Source organism: Rhinoraja longicauda, chromosome 41, assembly GCF_053455715.1.
Source record: "Rhinoraja longicauda isolate Sanriku21f chromosome 41, sRhiLon1.1, whole genome shotgun sequence".
NCBI classification, from domain to species: domain Eukaryota; kingdom Metazoa; phylum Chordata; class Chondrichthyes; order Rajiformes; family Arhynchobatidae; genus Rhinoraja; species Rhinoraja longicauda.
This window is the reverse complement of record NC_135993.1, coordinates 13,278,402-13,305,482: the sequence shown is the minus strand read 5'-3', so window position 1 is coordinate 13,305,482 and position 27,081 is coordinate 13,278,402. Positions and strand designations below refer to the sequence as shown.

The following is a 27,081-nucleotide window of genomic DNA, read 5'->3' as shown; positions in this document are numbered from 1 at the left end:
CAATCAATGGGGGCTTTTCTGGTTGTCTGCCAGTGAAAATAGCGGAGTTCCTTAGGGGTCGGTGCGGGGTCCGCTACTCCTCACGTTGTATATTGATGAATTGGATGAAGTGATTGAAGGCTTTGTGCCGGATTTTGCGGATGATCCGAATATAGGAGGAGAGGCAAGCAGTGCAGAAGAAGCAGGGATTCTGCAAAAGGACTTGGACAGGTTAGGAAAGTGGGCAGAAAAGTGGCAGATGGAATACAGTGTAGCAAAGTGTGGAGCCATGCATTTTGGTAGTAGGAATAAAGGCGTAGACTATTTTCTGAACGGAAAGAGAATCCAGAAATCGGAGACGTAAAGGGACTTGGGATTGCTGCTGCAGGATTCTGCAAGTCGAATCGGCAGTACAGAAGGCAAACGCAATGCTAGCATTTATTTCAAGGGGGTTAGAATACAAAAACAGGGGTGTACTGTTCAGGTGCTGGTCTGGCCGCATTTCGAGTATTGTGAGCAAATTCGGGCACCATACCTGAAGACGGATGTGCTGGCTCTGGAGGGGGTTCAGAGAGGGTTTACAAGAATGATCCCAAGAATAAGTGGGTTATCGCATAATCAGCTTCAGGCGACACTGCGGTTGCACTCGCTAGAATTTGGAATAATGAGGGGGGACCTAATTGAAACGTACAGAATAGAAAAGCTTGGAAAGAGTGGATGTGGAGAGGATGTTTCCACTAGTGAGAGTCATAAGGTTATAAGTGGTAGGAATAGCATTAGGCCATCCAGCCTATCACGTCTACTCCGCTATTCAATCATGGCTGATCTATTTCTCTTTCCTAACCCCATTCTCCTAAGTCTATGACCAGAGGTCATAGCTTCAGAATTAAAGAATGTTCCTTTAGGAAGGAGACGAGGAGGAATTCCTTTAATAATGGAGGAGTGAATCTGTGGAATTATTTGCCACAGAAGGTTGTGGATGCGAAGACAATGGATATTTTTTAGGCAGATATAGATCGATTCTTGATTAGTACGGGTGTCAGGGGTTATGGGGAGAACGCAAAAGAATGGGGTTAGGAGGGAGAGATGGATCAGCCATGATTGAATGGCGGAGTAGACTTGATGGGCCGAATGGCCTAATTCTGCTCCCATCACTTACGACTTTATGAGTCAGAACCCCTGACAAATCGGTCTCGCAGCCTCTGCAAATAACACCGAACTTCGTTCCACGATAAGGAAATTACACTCAGCTGCTCTCCACTCTGAGCGATCACCGAGATCACACCAAGTGCTACTGCACGCACAACAGATCACACCGGGCGGCCGCCCTTCCATTCTCACGAGATTGTACAGAGTTTCCCTCCAGGCTGTGGAGTTTCCAAGAAATTTCTTTAAGGGGATTAAACCGAGGGTCACTCCGCCCTTGAGGAAATTTCACGCAGCACCCCTCCATTCTCAGGGGATTATGCCGAGGGGCGCTGACTTTTGTGCTGCTTTGCTGAAGAGGTTGCTCGACCTCACTCAAAGATTACAGGTGCACCTCATCTTAAAATGCCACTGAACGCCTCTAAGTTGATTATGTAATACCGAGTGTTTTTGTACTCTGAGACCACGCGATGCGCCCCTTCACTCTGATACACAAAGCACGACGCCACTGTGAGATTGCACCAACTCGTCCGTTCTCAGATTTCACTGAGAATACCTCTAGCATGTGGATGCCAGTCTATTATGCAGCTACAGCCAACCCCCTCCCTCCTGTGGATATTGAATCGGAAGGTCCTGCATTCTGTCAAATTCAGACACGATGGGCCAAAGGGCATGTTTCTTTTCGCCGACGGTGCGTTGAAAACAAGAGCCGGACCCTCGGAGACCAATTTGAGGCAAACTTCTTTATTGCAATTATTGCTTTAATCATCGAACGCCGCGGAGAGGGGGGCAGGGGTCGTGAGCCGTTCCTCTCCGAATCCGAGAAGGCAAACAGGCGCCTCTCCCACCCCTCCACCCCAACCCTCCAGGGAAGGGGGGAGAGAGAGAGAAAGGGGAGCTGCCAGCGGGGAGCGAGGCAAAATGCGCCCTCGCTCGCTCGATTAAAAAAACTTCCAGTTCTTTCCCTTCGGAAAGAGGATGCTAACGGGACAGGGAGATGGCGGCAACTCTCCGCAGTGCATCCCACCCTCGCCCGCGGATTAGAAAGCGCGCCGCTAATCATCAAATCAAATCAAATAATCCCCATCGTAAAAGGCTCCCAACATCGTACTTAGCTCCATTGTTAAGCACCAAAATGATTTCAGTTAATAAATTACACATAACACAAAGACAGGATGGGGAGGTGTGGACGGTTTCTAGCCAGAGGGCCCGTCTACGGAGACAGGGGTAAATGGGAGGGACCTCGAGCGAGAAACTGAGGTTTAGTGCTAGTCGACCCTAACGCGAATATTCGTGTTTCGGGGAGGGATGTATGGGGTTAGTGGTGTGGAGGGGGCAGGGGCGGCTGGGAGAGGGCAGGGGTCTCACCCCCACCCCCTGCTCCAAACCAACGCTCCCCTGAGCGCTGTGCAAACTGCGCACTGACGTACCATAGGATTTTCCCTCTCCACAGGGAATCTCCGTGTTTCCCGCTTTGTGGACAGGACACACGAGAGGAGGAAATATAGGGGAGAGCGCGGGTAAAGGGACTGAATGGGGGAGGGGTGGCGAGGAAGGGAGATGGAGACGGGGCAGCCGGGAGGGGCCAGGGAAGGGCAGGAGGGGTGGGAGATAGCGAGGGAGGTCAAAGAGGGCTGACCGCGGTGCTCTCAGGGTCCGCCTACTGGGGGCGAGGGGGGAAAGCCGGTGACGAGCCGGGCCAGGCCGGGGTGGATCTGCCCTTGTATGGTCCCGTACTCTACCCTCTCCCCGTCCACGGTAACGATGCCCGGCCGGCCGCCCAAGGGCTCGATTCGGAAGGCGGTGGCGGGGACGTAGGTCAGGTGCGGGCAGCGCAGGTCGAAGTGCGCTCCCTTCTCCATGGCGAGGAAGAGGCGGAGCAGGGCGGCGCGGGAGATGCCCGCCGTCACGTAGCACAGGTGGATGGCGCCCTGGGCGAACTGTGCAGACGGGACGGTCAGGAGTTCGGCCCCCAGGTGGCTCTGGTAGATGGCCAACACCAGCACGAAGTCGCCCTCCACCGTCACCCAGTCCTGGGGCAGCGGCGCGCCCGGTGGAGGCAGCAGGTCATCCCGGGGCAGCGGCTGGGCGGAGGGGAGGCGCTGGGGGCGAACCCCGCCTCCGGGGCCCTGGGGTGTGGAAATGTCCCCGGAGCTCTGGGACGCTGGAATAGCCCTTTCAGAGGTGATTAGACCAGGGTCCTTACTGCCACGGTTGTTCCCTTCAGGGCTGACTGAACCAGGGGCCTTATGCCCCAGGTTATTAGTGCTCCCTTCAACGTGACCCTTCCTCGCCGAGTCTACTTCAGAACTGATTAGCCCGGGGTCCTTGCGCCCAGAGATCTTCCCTTCAGAGCCGATGACACCAGGTCTATCAGAGGGCCCGGGATCCTGGCGCCTGTGCTTTTGGTCCCTTTCCCAACTCTCCAGTCCCGGTGCCTCACTTGTGGGATTATTAGTGTATTCTGGATCGTGACCATCCCTCGCCGACTCTTGTTCAGAGCCGATTAGACGAGGTTGCTCTTGAACAGGGAATTCTTTAGAGTTTACAGGACCAGGGTCATTCTGCGCACAGATATTAGCGCTTCCTAGATCGCGACCCTCACGCACCAAGGGCCCTCCAGAACCCAGGCGAGGGTCTTTAGAGGCAGGGATATTGGAGTTTTCTGAACTGTTACCCTCAGAGTCCCCTTTAGAGTTCACTACCCCAGGGTCCTTGCGCGTATGGTTCTCCCGTTCAGAGTTGAGCAGAACAGCTCTCGCCTCCCCTCCCTCCACACCCACCTCATCCTCCTCCTCCTCCTCTGCAAAGGACGCCCCCTCGAAGGAGAAGCCCTCGTAAGCCGAGAAGGGTGGCGGGGAGTGGTCGTGGCCCCTGCCCCAGGGCCCCGAGTCGGAGAGGGTGCGGCCGAGCGGCGGGCGGGAGGGCGGGGGTCCGGGGGAGAGGGTGCCGCTTCGGCGGAGGCGTGGGACAGCCGGCAGGTAGGAGAGGCGGCCGGGGTAGCGACGAAGTGTGGCCAGGCGGCCGAGAGTGCCCAGGGTGAAGCGGGCGGGCCCGGCCCGGCGAAGCCGCTCGCTCTCCACGTCCACGTCCGCCACGAAGCCCCAGGCCACGGACAGGAAGGAGAAGAGGCGGCGGCCCGTCGCCGTGGTGACCGAGACCAGGTCAAGCGGCGTGGCCAGACCCCGGCCCGAGCCTCGGCACAGCAAGAGCACGCAGTTCACCAGTAGCTCCACCCCAGTGGACATCCGGAACCTGGGAGGGGGGACGAGGTGGGCAATGACTTAGTGCTGAGTTCCTTCCCCCACCCGCCCCCCACGCCACTCTCCCACTGCCTCTACTCCCACTCCATTCCCTCCACTGCCCCCTCCCCGACCCTCCATCTCTACCCCCGAGGCACCACACTCACCCCTCCACCAGACGGCACTCACACCTCAATTCACCAGAGGCTTCACTCCCTCGTGCAACACAGGCCCCTCATCCCTCCCTCATCGGCCGCTCACACTCCCTTGCCTCCGCCAGAGACCCTTCACCCCTCCCTTCACCAGAGGCCGCTCACCCCTCCCTCCAGCAGAGGCCTCTCACTCTCCCCTCCCTCCACCAGAGGCCTCTCACTCTCCCCTCCCTCCACCAGAGGCCTCTCACTTACCCCTCCCTTCACCAGAGGCCTCTCACTTACCCCTCCCTTCACCAGAGGCCTCTCACTCTCCCACTAGAGGCCCCTAACCCCTCCCTCCACCAGAGGCCGCTCACTCTCCTCCACCATCCCCTCTCACAGATCCCATTCTCCTTCCCCTCCCTGACCCTTGGCTCCTGGCTCCCCCCCCCTCTGATCCAGAGTCTTGCCAACACTCACCCAGCATTGTGATTAACAGCAGCAGCCAGGGCGTTCCCTGATCCAGCCGGGATGATTCCCAGCGGCATCTTCATGGCGGCTTTCCAGTCCGCTCGGGACATCAACCCATTGATCACCTGCCGAACGCAAGGAGACAGAGTGACGGGAGCATGGAGAGAGAGCTTCACTCGTTGACCACCAGTCTCTGGAGTGTGTGATGGGACGGTGCAGAAGGAGCTTCACATTATTTCGAGGATGTGTGAAGGAACAATGCAGAGGGAGCTTCACTCTATGTTTGACACTGGGGTGCGTGATGGAATGGTACAGGGAGAGCTTCACTCTATTTCTGGCCTAGGGAGAATGACAGGACGTGCAGAGGACGTTTCATTCCTTGTCTGACCCAGGCAGTGTGATGGGACGGTGCAGAGGTGGCATCACATTGTTTATGACCCCAGGAATATGTGAAGGAACAGTGTGGAGAGAGCTCTGCTCTATGTTTGACCTCTGAGTGTGTAAAGGGATGGTGCGGAATGAGCCTTACCTCATGTAGCAGTCCGTCACCAGATACAACCACAATGCCGTCCCACTCAGACAGTTTGATCTCTTGAACCAGTTGCCAGGCGTGATTCTGATGATCTGTTGAGAGAGTGCGAGAGTGTTTAGTCCATCGGACCCGCGTCTAGCCCTCCTCGCCCGCTCTCCAAGACACACGACTGACTGCCTGATCACTTTGCCAGACTTTACAGTAAACACCCCACAGCATTCAAGCGACTTTGGATACATTCTCACACCCGCTTCATCTTCCCAGGGCAGGGAATTCCCAAACCCCCTCGCACAACTGTGTCTCTTTCCTTCCCCTACTTTCAGAACCTCCCAAATTTAAATGATCTTGTGTCTGAGGTGACAAAAGGGAGATGGATGAGAGCCCCAGGTTTCTGGGGGGTAAATATCACCCACAATTTGTTCTGCACCAACCACATTGACGCAACGGCTAAGAAAGCACACTGGTGCTTCTACTTCATCAGAAGAACAAGGATGTTCAGCATATCCCCAACAACTCTTCGCAATTACTACAGATGCACCGCAGAAAGCATCTGATCAGGATGCTTCATAGCTTGGTTTGGCAACATCTCTGCCCAAGACCACAAGAAATCGCAAAGAGTTGTGGACACAGCCCTGTCCATCACACAGACTGGCCACCAACCATTGACTCCATCTGCACTTCACACTGTTTTGTAAAGCAGCCAACATAATCAAGGGCCACTTGCACCTCGGCTCCCCCTTTTCATCATGAAAATGATACAAAGGCTTAAAGAACATATCACCTGATCCCAAGCGAAATGTGAGATGCTGTTCCCTCAACTTCTTCCCCACTATTATCAGACTACCGAACGGTCTTCCGACGTTCACAAGTTATACCAGTAGAATTAGGCCATTCAGCCCATTGAGTCTACTCCGCCATTCAATCATGGCTGATCTCTGCCTCCGAATCCCATTTTCCTGCCATCTCCCATTATCCTTGACACCTGTTCCAATCAAGAATTTATCCATCACTGCCTTAAAAATATCCACTGACGTGGCCTCCACAGCCCTCTATGGCAATGAGTTCCACAGATTAACTACCCTCTGATTAAAGAAGTTCCTCCTCACCTCCTTTCTAAAAGAGCGCCCTTTAATAAGAGCACCCTTAATAAGATCAGGGTGTAGTCCTGATTTTACATTCTATCTCACTGTGAAACTTGTGCTTTTGAATAAGTCTGCACTCTTTAAATGCAATGCTGTCATGCTAGAACACTATCAGCAGCTCTATTGTTCTCATGTACAACGCAATCTGACTGGATAGCAAGCAAGCAAAGCTTTTCATTGTATCTCAATACATTTGATACTAGTAAACAAATACCAATACTCCATCCCTGGCCCTGTCCCAGGGAACCTGTCCCGCACCATCTGTAATATGAGAATATCCCACCTTACATTTATGCAGACAACACCAAGATTGCTGGAGTAAAGGACTGTGAGTAAAGTCTGAAGTAACAGCAGGATATAAATCAGCGACTGGGTGGAGAAGTGGCAGATGGAGTTTAATTTGAGCAAGTGGGAGGTGTTGCACTTGCGATGTTGCATACAAGGGGAAAGTATATAGTTAATGGCAAGACCCTTGATCAGCATTAATGTATAGGGGAATCTTGGGGTCAAGTGCATAGCTCCCCAAAAGTGGCAACACAAGTAGGTAAAATAATAAAGAAGGAGATAAATGCTAAGTACTGGAATAATTCAGCGGGTTAGGCAGCATGTCTGGAGAAAAAGGATAGGTGATGTTACAGGTCGGGACCCTTCAGACAAGGCAAATGGTAAGCTTGCCTACATCTGTCAGGACATAACACTAAAGAGTCTGAAGAAGGGTCTCGACCAAGAACGTCACCCATTCCTTCTCTCCAGAGATGCTGCCTGACCCGCCGAGTTACTCCAGCATTTTGCGTCTACCTTCACACTAAATAGTCCCTTTGGTCCGGCTTGTCTCTGCTGACCGAGATGCTCCATCCCAGCTAGTCCTATTTGCCTGCATCGAGCCCATTTCCCTCCAAGCCTTGCCCATCCACGCACCTGACTTTTAAAAGTTATCGTATGCACCTCTACCACTTCCTCTGGCAGATCATTCCATAGACCCACCATCCACTGTGTGAAAATGTTACCCCTCAAGTCACTTTTAACTTTTTCTCCTCTCCTTAAGCCTGTGCCCTTTAATTTTTTACTGCCCTACCATGGGGGAGAAAACCCGACCATCTACACCCCTTACGCTTATATAAACCTCGACAAGGTCATCATAGGAGCAAAGAGGTCCTTCTACAGTTGTACCGGGCCCTGGTGAGACCGCACCTGGAGTACTGTGTGCAGTTTTGGTCTCCAAATTTGAGGAAGGATATTCTTGCTATGGAGGGCGTGCAGCGTAGGTTCACTAGGTTAATTCCCGGAATGGCGGGACTGTCGTATGTTGAAAGGCTGGAGCGATTGGGCTTGTATACACTGGAATTTAGAAGGATGAGGGGGGGATCTTATTGAAACATAAGATAATTAGGGGATTGGACACATTAGAGGCAGATAACATGTTCCCAATGTTGGGGGAGTCCAGAACAAGGGGCCACAGTTTAAGAATAAGGGGTAGGCCATTTAGAACGGAGATGAGGAAGAACTTTTTCAGTCAGAGGGTGGTGAAGTTGTGGAATTCTCTGCCTCAGAAGGCAGTGGAGGCCAGTTCGTTGGATGCTTTCAAGAGAGAGCTGGATAGAGCTCTTAAGGATAGCGGAGTGAGGGGATATGGGGAGAAGGCAGGAACGGGGTACTGATTGAGAGTGATCAGCCATGATCGCATTGAATGGCGGTGCTGGCTCGAAGGGCTGAATGGCCTCCTCCTGCACCTATTGTCTATTGTCTATCAGCCTCCTTCTCTCCAGGGAAAATAGCCCCAACCTATCCAGTCTCTCCTCATAATTCAAGCCCTCTAATCCCAGCAACATCCTGGTGAATATTTTCTGCATCCAATCCAGGTTAAAGACATCTTGTCGTATAGCCAATGGCCAGAACTGCACACAGAACTCCAAATGCCGCCTCACCCACAATGTACGACTGCTCATAATGTCCAAACTCCTGTACTTCAATGCCCGACCAATGAATGCAAGCATGCCAAACGCCTTCTTCATCATGCTGTCTACTAGTCTCGCTACCATCAAGCAACAATATCTTTGAATCTCCTGGTCCTTTCTATTCTCCAATATTCCCCAAGTCGCTGTCATTTAGTCTGCAAGATCTGCCTGGTTCAACTTCCCAAATGCAATACTTTGCACTTGTCCAACTTAAATTCAAAGTGTCATTTTGTCCACTTCCCCAGTTGATCTAGATCCTGTTGCAACCTCAGACAACCTTCTTCACTATCCACCACATTCCAAAGACGTGCGGGTTTGTAGAGGCATAGAGAGATACAGCGTGGAAACAGGCCCTTCAGCCCAACTTTCCCACACCGTCCAACATGTCCCAGCCAGAGTAATCCCACCTGCTTGCATTTGGTCCATATCCCTCCAAACCTGTCCTATCCATGTACCTGTCTAACTGTTTCTTAAACATTGGGATAGTCCCAGGTTCAACTACCTCCTCTGGCAGCTTGTGTAGGAAAAAAACTGCAGATGCTGGTTTAAATCGAAGGTAGACACAAAATGCTGGAGTAACTCAGCGGGTCAGGCAGCATCCCGTTAAGGAATGGGTGATGTTTCAGGTCGAGACCCTTCTTTAGATCCTACACTTTTTTTCCTGCACATTTTTGTCGCTCCACTGTAAAATCTCCTCAAGGTGTGTCAACTTTGAAGAAGTTCTCCTCCTCTTTCCGATGAGAGTTCAGCAACATCCTCTCTCACTGCTCCCCCTCTGTGATTCCTCCAGAGTCTGAAGAAGGGTCTCGAAACGAAACATCACCCATTCCTTCTCTCCCGAGATGCTGCCTGACCCGCTAAGTTACTCCAGCATTTTGTGTCTATCTTCCAGAGCAACTTGTTCCATACACCCACCATCCTTTGTGTGAAAAGGTTATCCCTCAGATTTCTATTAAATCTTTTCCCTTTCACCTTAAACCTCTGGTCCTCGATTCACCTTCTCTGGGAAAGAGACTATTTGCATCTAGCCGATCAATTCCTCTCATGATTTTATACACCTCTATAAGATCACCCATCCTCCTGCGCTCCAGGAAATAAGAGACCCAGCCTACTCAACCTCTCCTATAGCTCAAGTCCTGGCAACATCCTCGTAAATCTTCTCTGTAACCTTTCCAGCTTTAGAACATCTTTCCTATAACGTGGTGCCCAGAATTGAACACAATTCCCTAAATGCGGTCTCACCAACGTCTTAGACAACTGTAATATGACATCCCAACTTCTGTACTCAATATTCTGTCTGATGAAGGCCAAAATACTAAGTCTTTTTTACCACTTTATCTACCTGCGACTCGACCTTCAAGGAAGCATGCACCTGCACTCCTAGATCCCTCTGCCCTACAACACTCCCCAGAGCCCTACCATTTACTGTGTCCATGTGCCCATGTTAGACTCCCCAAAATGCAACACCTCACATTTCTCTGTATTAAATTCCATCAACATTTCCTCAGCCAATCCATCAAGATCCTGCTGCAATTTTTCACAACCACTGTCTACAAAACCATCCACTTTTGTATCATCAGCAAACTTACAAATCTTGCCATATATGTTCTCATCCAAATCATTGATGTGGATGACAAATGGTTTCTGAAAAATTCCCCCTAGTTTGTAAGATGCACGAACTAGTGTATAGATGATCATTGATCAGCGTGGTATCACAAAATGCTGGAGTAACTCAGCAGGTCAGGCAGCATCTAGGAGAGAGGGAATGGGTGACGTTTCGGATCGAGACCCTTCTTCAGACTGATGACGGAGGTATGTCAGGTGACGGAGGTATGTGTTGAGGAGCACTTTGGGTCTAGTGATCACAATGCCATTAGTTTCCATATAATTATGGAGAAGGTCAAATCTGGAACAAGGGTTGAGATTTTGGATTGGAGAAAGGCTAATTTTGAGGAGATGAGAAAGGATTTAAAAGGAGTGAAATGGGACATTTTGTTTTATGAAAAGAATATAATAGAGAAATGGAGGATATTTAAAGGTGAAATTTTGAGAGTACAGAGTCTTTATGTCCCTGTTCGGTGGAAAGGAAAGAATAATAATTTGAAAGAGCCGTGGTTTTCCAGGGAAATTAGACACGGTTCGGAAAAAGAGGGAGATATACAATAAATATAAGAGGCAGGGAGTAAATGAGGTTCTTGAGGAATATAAAGAATGTAAAAGGAATCTTAAGAAGGAAATTAGAAAAGCGAAAAAAAGATACGAGGTTGCTTTGGCAAGTAATGTAAAAGTAAACCCCAAGGGGTTCTACAGATATGTCAATAGCAAAAGGATAGCGAGGGAAAAAATTGGTCCATTAGAGAGTCAGAGTGGACAGCTATGTGCTAAGCCGGAAGAAATGGGGGAGATATTAAACAATTTCTTTTCTTCGGTATTCACCGAGGAGAAGGATATTGAATTATGTGAGTTAAGCGAAACAAGTAGAGTAGTGATGGAAATTATGAGGATCAAAGAAGAGGAGGTACGGACACTTTTGAAAAATATAAAAGTAGATAGGTCTCCAGGTCCTGATAGGATATTCCCTTGGACATTGAGGGAAGTTAGTACAGAAATAGCAGGGGCTATAACGGAAATATTTCAAACGTCATTAGAAACGGGGATGGTGCCGGAAGATTGGCGCTTTGCGCATGTTGTGCCTTTGTTTAAAAAAGGTTCTAAAAGTAAACCTAGCAATTATAGACCTGTTAGTTTGACGTCTGTGGTGGGAAAATTAATGGAAAAGATACTTAGGGACAATATATATAATCACATGGATAAACAAGGCCTGATTAGAAACAGTCAACATGGATTTGTGCCTGGAAGGTCATGTTTGACTAATCTTCTTGAATTTTTTGAAGAGGTTACCAGGGAAATTGATAAGGGCAAGGCTGTGGATGTTGTCTATATGGACTTCAGTAAAGCATTTGACAAGGTTCCACATGGAAGGTTGATTAAGAAGGTTAAATCGTTGGGTATTAATAGTGAGGTTGCAAGATGGATTCAACAATGGCTGAATGGGAGATACCAGAGGGTAATGGTTGATAACTGTATGTCAGGTTGGAGGCCAGTGTCTAGTGGAGTACCCCAAGGATCTGTGTTGGGTCCACTTTGTTTGTCATTTACATTAATGATCTGGATGATGGTGTGGCAAATTGGATTAGGAAGTATGCAGATGATACTAAGATAGGTGGTGTAGTTAATAATGAAGTAGATTTTCAAAGTCTACAGAGAGACTTGGGCCTTTTGGAAGGGTGGGCTGAAAGATGGCAGATGGAGTTTAATGCTGATAAGTGTGAGGTGCTGCATTTTGGTAGGACAAATCAAAATAGGACGTACAGGGTAAATGGTAGGGAATTGAGGAATGCAGTGGAACAGAGGGATCTGGGAATAACTGTGCATTGTTCCCTGAAGGTGGAATCTCATGTGGATAGGGTGGTGAAGAAGGCGTTTGGTATGCTTGCCTTTATAAATCAGAGCATCGAGTATAGAAGTTGGGATGTAATGTTGAAATTGTACAGGGCATTGGTGAGGCCGAATCTGGAGTATGGTGTGCAGTTCTGGTCGCCAAATTATAGGAAGGATGTCGACAAAATGGAGAGGGTACAGAGATTTACTAGAATGTTGCCTGGGTTTCAGCACTTAAGCTACAGAGAGAGGTTAAATAGGTTGGGTCTTTATTCTTTGGAGCGTAGAAGGTTGAGGGGGGACTTGATAGAGGTTCTTAAAATTTTAAGAGGGACGGACAGAGTTGACGTGGGTAGGCTTTTCCCTTTGAGAGTGGGGAAGATTCCAACAATGGGACATAACTTCAGAATTAAGGGACAAAAGTTTAGGGGTAACATGAGGGGTAACTTCTTTACTCAGAGGGTGGTGGCTGTGTGGAATGAGCTTCCGGTGGAAGTGGTGGAGGCAGGCTCGATTTTATTATTTAAGAGTAAATTGGATAGGTATATGGATGGGAGGGGATTGGAGGGTTATGGTCTGAGAGCAGGTAGATGAGACTAGGTCAGAGAAAGTGGTCGGCGTGGACTGGTAGGGCCGAATGGGCCTGTTTCCGTGCTGTAATTGTTATATGGTTATTATATGGTTATATGATGTCAGGGGGGCGGGACAAAGAAAGGATATAGGTGGAGACAGGAAGACAGTGGGAGAACTGGGAAGGGGGAGGGGAAGAGAGGCACAGAGGAACTATCTAAAGTTGGAGAAGTCAATGTTCATACCGCTGGGCTGCAAGCTGCCCAAGCGAAATACGAGGTGCTGTTCCTCCAATTTCCGGTGGGTCTCACTATGGCACTGGAGGAGGCCCATGACAGAAAGGTCAGGCTAGGAGTGGGAGGGGGGGTTGAAGTGCTCAGCCACCGGGAGATCATGGGGGTTGGTTAAGGCAGACTGAGCGAAGGTATTGAGCGAAACGATCGTCGAGCCTGCGTTTGGTCTCGTCGACGTAGAGAAGTTGACATCTAGAGCAGCGGATACAATAGATGAGGTTGGAGGAGGTGCAGGTGAACCTCTGTCTCACCTGGAAAGACTGTTTGGGTCCTTGGATGGAGTAGAGGGGGGAGGTAAAGGGACAGGTGTTGTATCTCCTGCGGTTGCAGGGGAAAGTGCCCGGGGAGGGGGTGGTTTGGGTGGGAAGAGACGAGTGGACGAGGGAGTTACGGAGGGAACGGTCTCTGCGGAACGCAGAAAGGGGAGGAGATGGGAAGATATGGCCAGTGGTTGGGTCCCATTGGAGGTGACGGAAATGTTGGAGGATAATTTGTTGGATACGCTAGCTGATGGGGTGGAAGGTGAGGACAAGGAGGATTCTGTCCTTGTTACGAATGGGGGGAGGGGGAGCAAGAGCGGAGCTGCAGGATATAGAGGCCCTACTGAGAGCCTCATCTATAATGGAAGAGGGGAAGCCCCATTACCTGAAGAATGAAGACATCTCTGATGCCCTAGTGTAAAACACCTCATCCTGATGGAGGAATTGGGAGTAGATGGAGGAATTGGGAGTAGGGGATATACTTTTTGCAGGAGATATGGTGGGAAGAAGTGTAGTCCAGATAGCTGTGGGGGTCAGTGGGTTTATAGTAGATGGCAGTCACTAATCTGTCTCCTGTGATGGAGAAGGTGAGATCCAGAAACTGTAGGGAGATGTCGGAGATAGTAAAGTATATTTAAGAGCAGGATGGCAATTAGTGGTGAAATGTATGAAGTCAGCGAGTTCTGCATGGGTACAAGAGGTGGCACCAATGCAGTCGTCAATGTAGCGGAGATAGAGTTCGGGGTTGGGGCCGGTGTACGTCTGGAACAGGGATTGTTCGACATACCCGACAAAGAGGCAGGCGTAGCTAGGGCCCATGCGAGTGCCCATAGCCAAGCCTCTGGTTTGGAGGAAGTGGGAGGAGTCAAAGGAGAAGCTGTTAAGGGTAAGAACCAGCTCTGCTAGGCGGAGGAGAGTGTTAGTAGATGGGGATTGGCTGGTTCTACGGTTGAGGAAGAAACGGAGGGCTTCAAGACCATCCTTGTGGGGGATGGAGGTGTAGAGTGACTGGACATCCATGGTAAAGGTGAGGGAGTGGGGGCCTGGAAAACGGAAGTTATCGAGGAGACGGAGAGCATGTGAGGTGTCTTGGACATAGGTGGGGAGGGAGTTGACCGGGGGGTGGGGATAGGATGGAGCTGACATAGGTGGAAATAAGTTCGGTGGGACATGAACAGGTAGAAACAATGGGTCTGCCAGGACAGTTCTGTTTATGGATTTTAGGTAGAAGGTAAAAACGGGCCGTGCGGGGCTGGGGAATAAGGTTGGAGGCAATAGAGGGCAGAGCGCCAGAATTGGTGAGGTCAGTGATGGTGTTGATGACTAAGGTCTGGTGCTCGTCGGTGGGGTCATGGTCTAAGGATAAGTAGGAGGATGTGTCTGAGAGTTGTCGTCTTGCCTTGGTCCGGTAGAGATCAGCATGCCAGACTACCACAGCACCTCCCTGCTATTGATTAGCGTGGACTCAGTGGGTTGATGGATCTATTTCCACTGTATATCTTTAAAACTAAAACCACGCAGCAGATTTTGGTGTCATCGGCAAATGTACTGACCACACCATCTGCATTCTCATCCAAATTAATAAATGATATATGGGAGGCTCTCAACAGGAGCAACTTTTCACACAGGGGGTGGGTACATGGAACGAGCTTCCAGAGGAAGTATTTGAGGTGGGTGAAATAACATTTAAAAGACATATGGACAGGTACATGGATAGCAAAGAGTTGGAGGGAAAGGGACTGGCTCAGAGAGGGCGGAGATGAGCTGGACTTCAGGGTTTGTTTCCTGGCTGCGTGACTCTGCCTCTCCAGGATGCTGCCATTTACTGTACTGGTCCTGACCTCCTTAAACTTCCCAAAATTTGATTTGGTCACCCCAACACACTGTCCAGTGGGAAGTGAAGCGCTCGATATCTAACCCAAACACATGTATGTATGAATTTGGAGCACGAGGGAGTGTGTTGTTCTCCCAATTCTATACCATCACTGATCTTACTGTAATCCCAACCTTAAGTTTAAAGATATTTGGAATGTCACCAAATATTCCAACAGACTTCAACAGATGCATGGTACAAAGTATCCCAATTGGTTGCATCATGGCCTGCTACAGCAATTCCAACGCACAGGCTGCAGGGAGTGGTAGCCTGGTAAAGGCCCAGCCCATCACAGCTCCAGCCCTTCCCGCAATAAAATGCATCCACGAGGCGCTGCCTCAAGAAAGCACCCTTTATCATCATGGAACCCCAACATGCCCTCATCTCACTGCCACAGTTGGATAAGAGGTACAAAAGCCTGAAGTCCCACACCATCAGGATTAGGAACAGCAACTTTCCTACAACCATTAGGTTCCTGAACTGACCTGCACAACCCTAAGTTCATAAGTCAAAGGAGCAGAATTCAGCCATTCAGCCCATTGCGTCTACTCCACCAATCATGGCTGATCTATCTTCCCTCTCAACCTCATTCTCCTGCCTTCTCCCTATAATCTCTGACATCATAACTAGGAACCTGGCAATCTTGGCTTTTAAAATACCCAATGATTTGGCCTCCACAGCCATCTGTGGCAATGAATTCCACAGATTCACCACCTTCTGGCTAAATGAATTCCTCCTCATCATCTTTTCAGACGTACATCCTTTTAAAATGCGGCTGTGCCCTCTGGTCCTACACTCCCCACCAGTGAAAACGTTCTCCCCTTATTCACTCTACCCAGTACTTTCACTATTCAATAGGTTTCAATGAGACTCCCCACCCCTCATCCATCTAAACTCCAGGAAATACAGGCCCAGGCCCAGACCCATCAAACGCTCATCATACATTAACCCAATCATCCCAGGGATCATTCTCGTAAACCTCTGTACCCCCTCCAATGCCAGTACATCTTTGTCAGACGTGGGGCCCAAAAACTGCTCATAATACTCCAAATGCAGTCTGATCCGTGCCTGATTGGCATCACATCACTGCTTCTATATTCTAGGCCTCTCAAAATGAATGTTTACATTGCATTTGCCTCCCTTACTACCGATTAAAACTGCAAATTAACCTTTTGGGAATCTTGCACTCCCAAGTCCCTTTGCACCTCTGATTTTCGAATCATCTCCCCATTTAGAAAATAGTCTTTAATCCTACTACCAAATTGCCTGACTGCACACATAGCTACCAGCTCCTGTAGTTGGAGCTTCGATCCTGAGGTCAGGTCATCCTTCGACTGAGGATGGTACGACTCCCTCGACCACGGGAGAAAAGAAGATAAGACTTTATTGCCTTCCATCACAGTGGGGAATGGGGTGGAGCCGCTGTGGTGAATGTTTATGTCACATTTTTATGTAGTTGTGTGTCTTGTTGCTTTTTTGGTGTGACTGTATGGCCTCTAATGTTGCAAAACATACGTGGCTAATAAATTACCATTATGATTCCATCTGCCAATTCATCGCCCATTCTCCCAAACTGTGCAAGTCCTTCTGCAGACTCCCTGCTTCACCTACACAACCTGCATCTTCACCTATCTTTCGTATCATCCGCAAACCTTGCCACAAAGCCATCATTTCCATCCAAATGTTACCTCGACAAAAGAACACTGCCTACCACCTAATGCACTATCTTGAACATGTATTTTTTTCAAATTGTGTGTCTTAAATAAATGTTTTGTTTTATTTTCCACAGTAGTTTTCTTTTCGCTGTCTTGTAGAATGTGTAATTTATATTTGATTTATGTTTTGGTGTTTTGTCCGAGTCTATGTGCCTGTGATGCTGCGGCAACAAGACTTTCATTGTATCTGCACCTAATCTTACCTGCGCATATAAATATGAATTGACTTTTCCATAGCGTTCCCACCCCAAATGTGGAACATGTTGGGAGTAACCGTTTGGAAGCTTCATGCCATGTAGAGAGTAAGTGCAAGGCTTGGGTTCAACTGGCTTCAGCATAAAGGATAACAGTGAGGTTCGACAGTCTTTTTTTCTTCTCTAAACTTTGTTGTTTGGTGCAGCAGTTAGGGCTGTTGTTTGCTCCTCCTGCAAGATGTAGCAAGTCAAGGAGACTCCCAGTGTCTCTGAGACCACCACCTGTGGGATGTGCGTGCAGCTGCAGCTCATTACAGGCTGCGTCATGGAACTGGAGCAGCAGCTGCATGAACCACTGACCTCAGGATCATCCAGGAGACTGAGGTCATAGACAGCAGTTACAGTGAGGTGGTCACACCTCGGGTAGGGGCCAAACGTAGATGGGTGACCATCAGGAAAGGGAGTCAGCACAGAGTAGTGGACACCCATGTGGCCATTCCTCTCGACAACTCGTGCAGACAGCACCCTTGGTCAGGATGGAGCCCGGGTCTCTGGCGCTGTGGGGCAGCAACTCTGCCGCTGCGCCACCATGTTGCCCCAAGTTGGGAAGACTCGTTTCCCTCATCTAAAGTCAATTGGGCCCATTCACCCTGGAGTTCATGTTATTCACACATTGATTGAACAGCACATTTACCGACAATGTAGAAACTGCTGTCTATACAGAGTGTGACTGTCTGGATTTCCCCTGGGTGCTCCGGTTTCCTGCCACATCTTAAATGCCCGACAGTGGTCTCTTGTAAACTACAACCGTGCGTAGGTTGGGAGGAAGCGAATCGGAAGGGGCTAGTGCTGATGGGTGCGTGTGACAGAATGGATTACAGGGAAATGAGTGAGCGCGTGCCACTGATGGATTGATGATTTAGAGTATTATGTTGAGTTCTGAGCACCATGTTATAGGAAAAGGTGCAGAGAAGATTTATGAGGATGTTGCCAGGACTCGAGGGTCTGAGTTATCAGGAGAGGTTGAGCAGGTTGGGACTATTCATTAGAGTGCAGGAGGATGAGGCGTGATCTTATTGAGGTGTACAAAATCATGAGGAATAGATCAGGTAGGTGCACAGAGTCACTTGCCCAGAGTGGGGGAATTGAGAACGAGAGGACATAGGTTTAAGATGAAGGGGGAAAGATATTTTAGAAATATGAGGTAACTTTTTCATGCTAAGGGTGAAGGGTGTATGGAAGGAGCTGCCAGAGGAGGTAGTTAAGACGCGTACTATCGCTACTTTTAAGAAGCAATTAAATAGGTACATGCATAGGACAGTTTTAGAGGGATGTGGGCCAAATGCAGGCAGGTGGGACTAGTGTAGATGGGACATGTTGGTCGGTGTGGGCAAGTTGGGTCAAAGGGCCTGTTTCCATGCTGTATGATTCTATGACTCTATAACAGGCATGCCTGTTTTGGATACTGTTGGGGGAGGAGTGGAGAAGCACAGCGGAGGAGGGCAACAGCAGTCAGGCCGGTGGCATCAATCCTTGCTTTGAGGCGCAACGGGGATGGGTGCAGTCTGACAGAACAATACTGATAGGAGACTTGTTAGTTAGGGGCACAGACAAGAGATTCTGTGGCAGCAAACAAGACTCCAGGATGATGCGAAATGATCGCCCAGTCCAGACCAAACGGAGACTGGGCGACCGTATCAATGAACACCTTCGCCCAGTCCGCCTGGCCCAACCTGACCAACTGGTTGCCAAACACTTTAATTCCCCACCCCATTCCCACACTGACCTTTCTGGACTAGGCCCCCTCCATTGTCAGAGTGAGCCTAAACGCAAATTGGAGGAACAGCATCTCATATTTGGCTTAGGCAGCTTGCAGCCCAGTGGTATGAATATTGATTTCTCTAACTGCAAGCAAACCCTACATTCCCTCTCTCTATCCCTCTCCCACCCAAGTCACACTAGATTTTTGTTCTCACCTCGCTATAACTAACAATGACCTATTTCCTTTATCATTGTTACTTTTTTGCATCTTTCATTCTTTGTTCTATATCTCTCTCCATCATTGTCTATATTTCTCATTTCCCTTTCCCTTGAATTTCAGTCTGAAAAAGGGTCTCGACCCGAAATGTCACACATTCCTCCTCTCCAGAGATGCCACCTGTCCTACTGAGTTACTCCAGCATTTTGTGTCTATCTTCGGTTTAAACCAGCATCTGCAGTTCCTTCCTACACATACCTGTACAAGAGGAATGGGTTGCACCTGAACTGAAGGGGAAGTAATATCCTGGCAGGCAGACGAGCTAGTGCTACATGGGTGGGTTTAAACTAGACTGGGTACAAACTTCGGATTCAATGCAGGACTGAGGCAGGTGAGAGGTGGGCAGGTGTCATGGAATGCGATGAAAGAAAGTTCAATATACAGGATAGACAGAGGCAAGGCAGGGAGCGAGGAAGGATTGTTGGATTGAATTGCATTTATTTTAATGCGAGAGGCCTGACAGGTAAGGCAGATTAACTCAGGGCATGGATAGGTATGTGCAACAGGTATATTGTAGCCTGCAGCCATTACGAAAGATGGGCACAAATTGCTGGACTCAGCAATCCTGCAACTGGAGAGAAAAGATAGGTGGCATTTCAGGTCGGGACCCTTCTTCAGACTGAAAGAAGGGGCGGGGGGGGGGGGGGGGGTGGTGGGAGGGAAGAGAATTGGAGGCTAGAAAAGAGCAGGACAAATCAGGGCCGGCAACAGAAGACCTCAGGCAGGGTGATTCCCTGGTACGCCAATTTGTTGGCCAGGGACAGTGTGATCTCAGAAGGGACACATTATTGCAAACTGGAACTGCTTAAACAACTAGGCTGGAGGGAGGGCGCAGAGCGGGATGGAGGAGAGTGGGAGAGCAGTGTTAGTAGAAGTTACTTACAATTAGAGAATTCAAAGCTCATACTGCTGGGGTGAGGTGCTGTTCTATCAACTTGTGTGTGCCTTCACTCAGGCAATGCAGGAGGCACAGGTCAGAAAGGTCCATATTGGAACGGGAGGGGAGTTAAAACGGTTAGCAAACGAGTGGTCCGAGTGTAAGTGTTCAGCAAAGCGGTCACAGAGCCTACACTTGGTCTCACCGATGTACAGGAGCCCACATCAGGCAGTAGATGAGGTAGAGAAGTCGCATGCGAATCTCAGTCTCACCGGAAAGGACTTGGGTCGGGGTCCCTGGACAGAGTACCTACACTCTGTGGGTACACCACTTGGGTCGAGGGAGGAGGTATAATGCAGGTGTTCCTACTCCTGCGTTGGCTGGGGAGATTACCTGGGGAGGGGGTGGATTGGGTGGAAAGGAATGGGTGAACCAAGGAGTTTGAGGGTGTGGTCACTGCAGAATGCGGAAAGGGGTGGAGATGCGAATATGTGATTAGCGGTGGGATCACATTGCAGGCGACGGAAATGTCGGAGGATGACGAGTTGGGTGGGGAGGCTGGTCGCGTGAAAGGCAAGGACCGGGGAACTCTGCCCTTGTTGCAAATGTGGAGAGGGGGAGCGGGAACTACAGGACATTCACATGGGAGCCCCATCAATAACAGAAGGGGGACCCAAGTCCCTGTAGAATGTAGGTCAGAATGATCAAGAGAGGGGAGGGAGGTGTCCGAGATGGTCCATGTGAATTTGAGGGCAGGTTGGAAGTTAGTGGTGGTTAATAAAGTCCATGAGTCGTCGTCGATACAGTCGTCGATGTAGTGGAGAAGGTGCAACAAGGACTGTTTGATGTAACCAACAAAAAGGCAGGTATTTCTGGGGCCCACACAGCTGCCCATGGCTACACCTTTGACTTGGAGATAGTGAGAGGAATAAAAGAGGTGGTTGTGTGTGAGGACATGTTCCACGAGGCAGAGTGTTAGTAGAGGGAAACCATTGCAGAAGAGCCAATATAGAATCCTGGCTAAGAGTGGGACAGAACTGGCAGCTTAATGTTCCAGGGTGTAGGTGCTGCAAGCGAGATAGTGGTATTGCTTTATTAAGGAGAATGTCATGGCAGTAGCCTAAGATAACATAACTGATGGTTCGTCCAATGAGGCGAGACAATAGGTGCAGGAGCAGGCCATTCGGCCCTTCAAGCCAGCACCACCAATCATCGAGATCATGGCTGATCATCCACAATCAGTACCCCGTTCCTGCCCTCTCTCCATATCCCTTGACTCCGCTATTATTAAGACCTCTCTCTTGAAAGCATCCAGGAAATTAGCCTCCACTGCCTTCTGAGGCAGTTCCACAACTTCACAACTCTGAATGAAAAGGTTTTTCCTTATCTCTGTTCTAAATGGCCTACACCTTATTCTTAATCTGTGGCCCCTGGTTCGGGACTCCCCGAACATGTTTCCTGCCTCTAGCGTGCTCATTCCCTTAATAATCTTACATGTTTCAATAAGATCCTCTCTCATCCTAAATTCCAGAGTATACAAGCCCAGTCATTCCAGTCTTTCAACATACGACAGTCCCGCCATTCAGGGAATTAACCTCGTGAACCTACGCTGCACTCCCTCCATAGTAAGAATGTCCTTCCTCAAATTTAGAGACCAAAACTGACCAGGGCCCTGTACAACTGCAGAAGGAGTTGAGAAATAAAAAGGGGATAATCACCTTGGAGGGAGTGCACTATAGTCCTCCAAATAGTCAAGGAGAATTAGAATACATACGGCAGGAAGTTGCATGCAGTTGCAAGACAAATAGGGTTCTCACTGTATGAGATTTTAACTTTTCCCAATATAGACCAAGAATGTCAATATAGACCATGGCTTAGATGGGGTGGAATTTGTTAAAAGTGTTCAGGAAAGTTTCCTCAGGCAATACAAGGGAGAGGGAAAAGCTTGATCTACTCTTAGGAAAATAAGAAGGCCAAGAGACTCAAGTGTCTGCAGGTGAGCTTATTGGAGCTGCGTGCACTGTTCTCTTAAACTTTTACATAGTTATGGGTAAATAAATGGCAGACCCACAAGTTAAAATTCTGAATTGTGAATGGCAAACTTTGATGGTGTGAGGCAGGAACTTGCAAAAGTTGATTGGAGTAGGTTGTTTGTGGGCAAACAAATGTCCCCATACTATGCTTTGAATAGTATGATGACAAAAGTTCATGGCATGTATGTTCCAGCAAGGCACACAGGACAGGAAGGTTGGATGACGAGAGAAATTGAGGCGCTGGTCAGCAAATAGGAGGAATGGGACAGGTATAGGAATAGATCAAGCGTATCCTTTGAGGAGTTTCGGGAACTGAGGAATGTACTTGAGGAAATAAGGAGGCCAGAACATACTTAAGGAGGAAAGGATGTCATTCAGCTAGAAAGAATGCAGAGAAGATTTATGCAGAAGTTGTCAGAACTCAAGAGCCTGAGCTATAGGAAAAGGTTTGGTAGGCTGGGACTTTATTCTTTGGAGCATAGGAAACTGAAGGGTGAGCTTACAGAAGTGAACAGGATCATGAAGCAAAAAGATAGACGGCATGCACAGTGTTTCACAGAGTGAGACAATCAAGAACCAAAGGACATAGATTTAAGGTGAGAGGAATTACTTAATAGGGACCTGAGGGGCAATTTCTTCACACAGAGGCGAGTGGGAATATTGAACGAGCATCCAGAGGAGGTAGCCGAGGCAGATAGTACATCAACATTTAAAAGACATTTGGACAGGTCCATGGATAGGAAAGATTTAGAGGGATATGCGCCACATGTAGACAGATAGGACCAACGCAGACGGGACATCTTGGTCAGACGTTGGGCTGAAAGGCCCAATTTTGTGCTGCAAGACTCTATGAATCTAAAGGCAATTAATTTTTGGGATTCACTCCCTCACAAGACTGTGAAATATTTTAAGGGCGAGGCAAGATTAGTTCTTGAGAAGTGAGGATGAAAGGTAGGATGGCAAAGAAAGCATATGGTAAAGTCTCCTTTGTCACTCACTTGCATTGAGTGCAAGGGTCAGGTAGTCATGTTGCAGTTTTACAAAACTTTGGTCAGGCTGTATTTGGAGTGTTGTGTGTTGTTCTGGTCGCTAATTTACTGGAAGGACGTGGAAACTTTAAAGGGTGCAGAAGAGGTCATCTGGATTAGCAGTAAATGAGAGGTTGGACAAAGTTGACTTGTTTTCTCTGGAGCATCAGAGGTGGAGGGAATACTTGAAAGAAGCACATAAAATTACAGGTGGTGTAGACAGGACAGACTTAACATTTTTTGCAGGGTGGAAATATCAATGATGAGAGGGCATAGGGCAAGACTGGTTAATCGTCATGCACAAGGAAATTCTTACTTGTACGAGTAATGCAGGCACATTAAAAGCAACAACAGAATCGGTTATTCTAGGTAAACCAGACCATAATATTGCAAGCCAAAGTACATAGTACAACCATAGTAGTGAAAAGCCCACAGGAGATGGTTGTGGAGGTAGGATTGTGGTGAATGTTGTGCGGCATGGTTCAAGACTATGATGGTTGCCAAGATGAAACTGTTCCTGTACCTGGAGGTCAGGGTCCTGTACTTTCTTCCTGATGGTAGCAGCAAAATGAGAGTGCGGCCAAGGGTGGACTTTGATGATATTTGCTGTCTTTTTAAGAGAGTATAAAGGAGAGGTGGGAGAAAGTTGGATTGTTTTCTCCAGAGCATCAGAGGTTGAGGGGAAACCTGAAAGAAGTTTGTAAAATTAGGAGTGGCATAAATGGGGGAGGCAATCGGAAACGTTTTCCCTTTTGTGCAAATGTCAAAGATTTGGTGCGGGGTGGGGGGGGGGGGGGGGGGGGAAGAGTGAGGGTGTCAGAGCTTCAAGGCAAGAGAGGAGAAAGTTTCAAGGTGATGTGCGGGGCAAGTTTATTCCACACAGAGTGGTGGCTGGTATGCGCTGCATGGGTGGTGGTGAAAGCAGATACAACAGCAGCATTTTAAAGGCTTTCAGGTCGCCACATGGACATGCAGGGAATGGATAGTTATGGATCACATGCAGACAGAGGAAATTAGTTTGACTTGGCACAGACACAATGGTCAAAGCACCCGTTCCTGTGGTGTAATGGTCCATGCTCTACTGGTCTAACCATCCAGACTGCTGAATCACCTACCTGTGCAGATGAGGTTGTAGCTGATGTTAGCCTCGGCGATCATGGGAAGGACATGTTCCTGACAGTAATTCATGGCCAGTGAGCGTCCACTGAAAGGGTTCACCAAGAGGAGGAGGCGCCGGGTTCTCGGGAGAAGTTCAAGGCTGATTTCTGCAAACAATGCACAGATTGTCAGGAACGTGAGCTGCAGACGAGGCCAATCATCCACACTCTCACTTCACCAGGACCTTTGCCGATTTTCCACCTCCATCATCCCCTGCCCTCTCCCCATCTCCCTCCACCCACAGCAGCAGAGCCGTCACAGCCTCTGGGGAAGAGAATTCTGGAAATTCACCCTTGCTCCAGCTCCACTTTACTGGATATGTTCCCCTTCTCCATCTCAAAGAGCCGAATCCATTCTACCACAGATCCCCGGTCCAAGTGCTAGTGCCAATACACCAGAGATGACTCACCACCAGGGAAGATAGAACAGCACTGCACATGAACAGCCCCCCTCCCCCCGACAGGTCCTCACCACACCAGATTGGCCCAAACATCTCTGTATCCATTGATACCAACTCCCCTCTCTTCTCTTCCCTCACCCCCCCACCCCCACCCTCCCTCCCTCTCCAGGTACAACCCCAATAAATCTCATCTGGAATACCAACCCTGTCCAAATCTTTAAAAAAAATACATTCCCCTTCCCTGACCCACTCCCAATCCGTAAATTATTTCCCCAGCTTCTCCATCTCAGACCCCCCCCCCCCCCACCCAATCCTCTTGCCATTGAGGGAGCGCAGAGTAGGTTCACTAGGTTAATTCCCGGAATGGCGGGACTGTCGTACGTTGAAAGTCTGGAGCGACTGGGCTTGTATACACTGGAATTTAGAAAGATGAGAGGGGATCTTATTGAAACATATATGATTATTAAGGGGCTGGACATGTTAGAGGCAGGAAACATGTTCCCAAATGTTGGGGGAATCCAGAACCAGGGGCCCCAATTTAAGAATAAGAGGTAGGCCATTTAGAACAGAGATGAGGAAAAACTATCACTCAGAGTTGTAAATCTGTGGAATTCTCTGCCTCAGAAGGCAGTGGAGGCCAATTCTCTGGATGCTTTCAAGAGAGAGTTAGATAGAGCTCTTAATGATAGCGGAGTCAGGGTGTATGGGGAGAGGGCAGGAACGGGGTAATGATTGTGGATGATCAGCCATGATCACATTGAATGGCGGTGCTGGCTCGAACCACCAAATGGCCTACGCCTGCACCTATTGTCTATTACTTTTCCATCCACAATCCCATCCCCTTCCAAATACCAGAACCCAATCCCCCCACAACTCACTGTCACCTCCCCCTTCTTCATCAACCTCTTCCCGTCCACCTTCCCCATCCTTAACACCTCCCTGCCCCTGGCTCTTTCCTTCTCCATCTCCCCTCCCCTAAACACTGACCCCTCCTTCATGCCAACAGCCCCATCGCTGACCCCTTTTTTCCTCGGCACTCCTTTTCCATCACATCTCTTTCTCCATACTTGTCTCGTTCCCTCACCTTCTCGGACTCCAACACCCGTTTTCCCACCTCTGCCCCTCTCCCTAACCCCAATCCTTTTCCCCATTCCTGACCCCAAACAACCCAGCCCTTGTCACATCTCTGCCCCCCTTCGCCAATCCCCATCTCCCACACTTTCCTTCCACCACTCCCTCCGCCTCCCAGCCTCACCTGACTCGACCGGCACCTCAACTCCCAGGAGCCGGCAGCGGACGGCGGTCACCCATCGCTGGGCTTGGCTCCGAGCCCCCTCCCCGTCCGCACGGAAGCTCTTGACCACCCGCTGGCGTCCCTTGGTGCCGCCCACCAGCCCCTTCTTGGGGAGGTAGCAGTAGAGCGCGAAGTGAGCCTCGCCGTCCTCTCCATCCCCCTCCTCGGTCCCCACCGGCTCCCTCCGCCGGCGACCGGCGACCCCCGGCCGCACCAGCCGGCAGCCGATGACATGGGAGAGAGGCAGGACCAGGCGCTTCTCCTGCTCGGGGCGGGGGGAGAGCCTCTGGACGTGCAGCTCCTTGCAGGTGAGAGTCAGGACGTAGCGGGCAGCTCCCGCCCCAAACTCCCCGTGGAGCAGCGCCTGCGAGCTGACCGACATTGGCCAAGCAGGCGTCGGGGATCAGAGGTCGAGCGCCCAGGGGCCTGACCTGACCCGGCCCGGCCTGGCCGACCTCTGCTGATCTGCCGGCCGGCAGGTGCAAGGCCCGGCCCGGCGAGGGTCGACTTGACGGGTTGGTGTGGGTGGAGGGAGGGGTTCCTTCCCCCAAATCAACGCGGCATCCCGAGGGCGATAGGCGGTTTCGAGGCTCCCCCGCTGGTCACGCCAGTGGACGCTGCTCCCCAAGGCGGAAGTGCAGCGTCCGCTGATGACTGACGGCCGCCGCTGCCAATCAGTGGCCGCTGCCGCCCAATCAACACCGTGAGGAGGCGGATGCCACCTCGCGCTTGGTTTCTCACACCTTTAATTTCGAACTTGGCCTCCGATCCCGCTTTAACTGTCCACTGGTTATCTTCAAATATCTCTCTATTTAATTTTTAACGCGCCCCTGGGCTCATTCCCCCCCACTTTTCGTCGCGTCCTCTTGACCCCGTTTCTATGGAAGCAGCCGGCGACCATCTTGGCGGAAGCGAATGGTGGGCGGGGCTAACACACGATCCCGCCAGGTTTGTGACGGTGTCGCCGCCATCTTTGATAATGGCAACGGCGTTGCGGCGGGCGCCTCTTGATGCCGTGTTCCGCCATATTGATTTAAGGAAATAGGCTCCTAAATTTAAAGACCACACAGAGTGCTGGGTGTAGTTGTGATCGCCCAGCTGCAGGAAATATGTGATCATAATCATACTTTATTACCCAAGTATGTTTTGTAACATACGAGGAATTTCATTTGCCATACAGTCATACCAATAAAAAGCAACAGAACATACAAAATATATTTTTACATGAACATTCACCACATTCCTAACTGTGATGGAAGGCAAAAAAAAGTTCAATCTCTTCCCTTCTTTGTTCTCCCACGGTTGG

The 27,081-nt window shown here is 49.6% G+C and overlaps 1 protein-coding gene across 1 annotated transcript; it reads right to left on the bottom strand.

Moving 5' to 3' along the window:
* Positions 1-1,863: 1,863 nt before the first annotated feature.
* On the bottom strand, positions 1,864-26,639 carry sphk2 (sphingosine kinase 2). The gene is made up of 5 exons (XM_078430922.1): positions 25,737-26,639; positions 24,039-24,188; positions 5,502-5,596; positions 4,982-5,097; positions 1,864-4,380 (listed from the first exon to the last, which is right to left on the bottom strand). Exons 1-5 carry the CDS (start codon positions 26,155-26,157, stop codon positions 2,775-2,777), a joined length of 2,388 nt encoding a protein of 795 aa, XP_078287048.1. The 5' UTR covers positions 26,158-26,639; the 3' UTR covers positions 1,864-2,774.
* Positions 26,640-27,081: the final 442 nt, after the last annotated feature.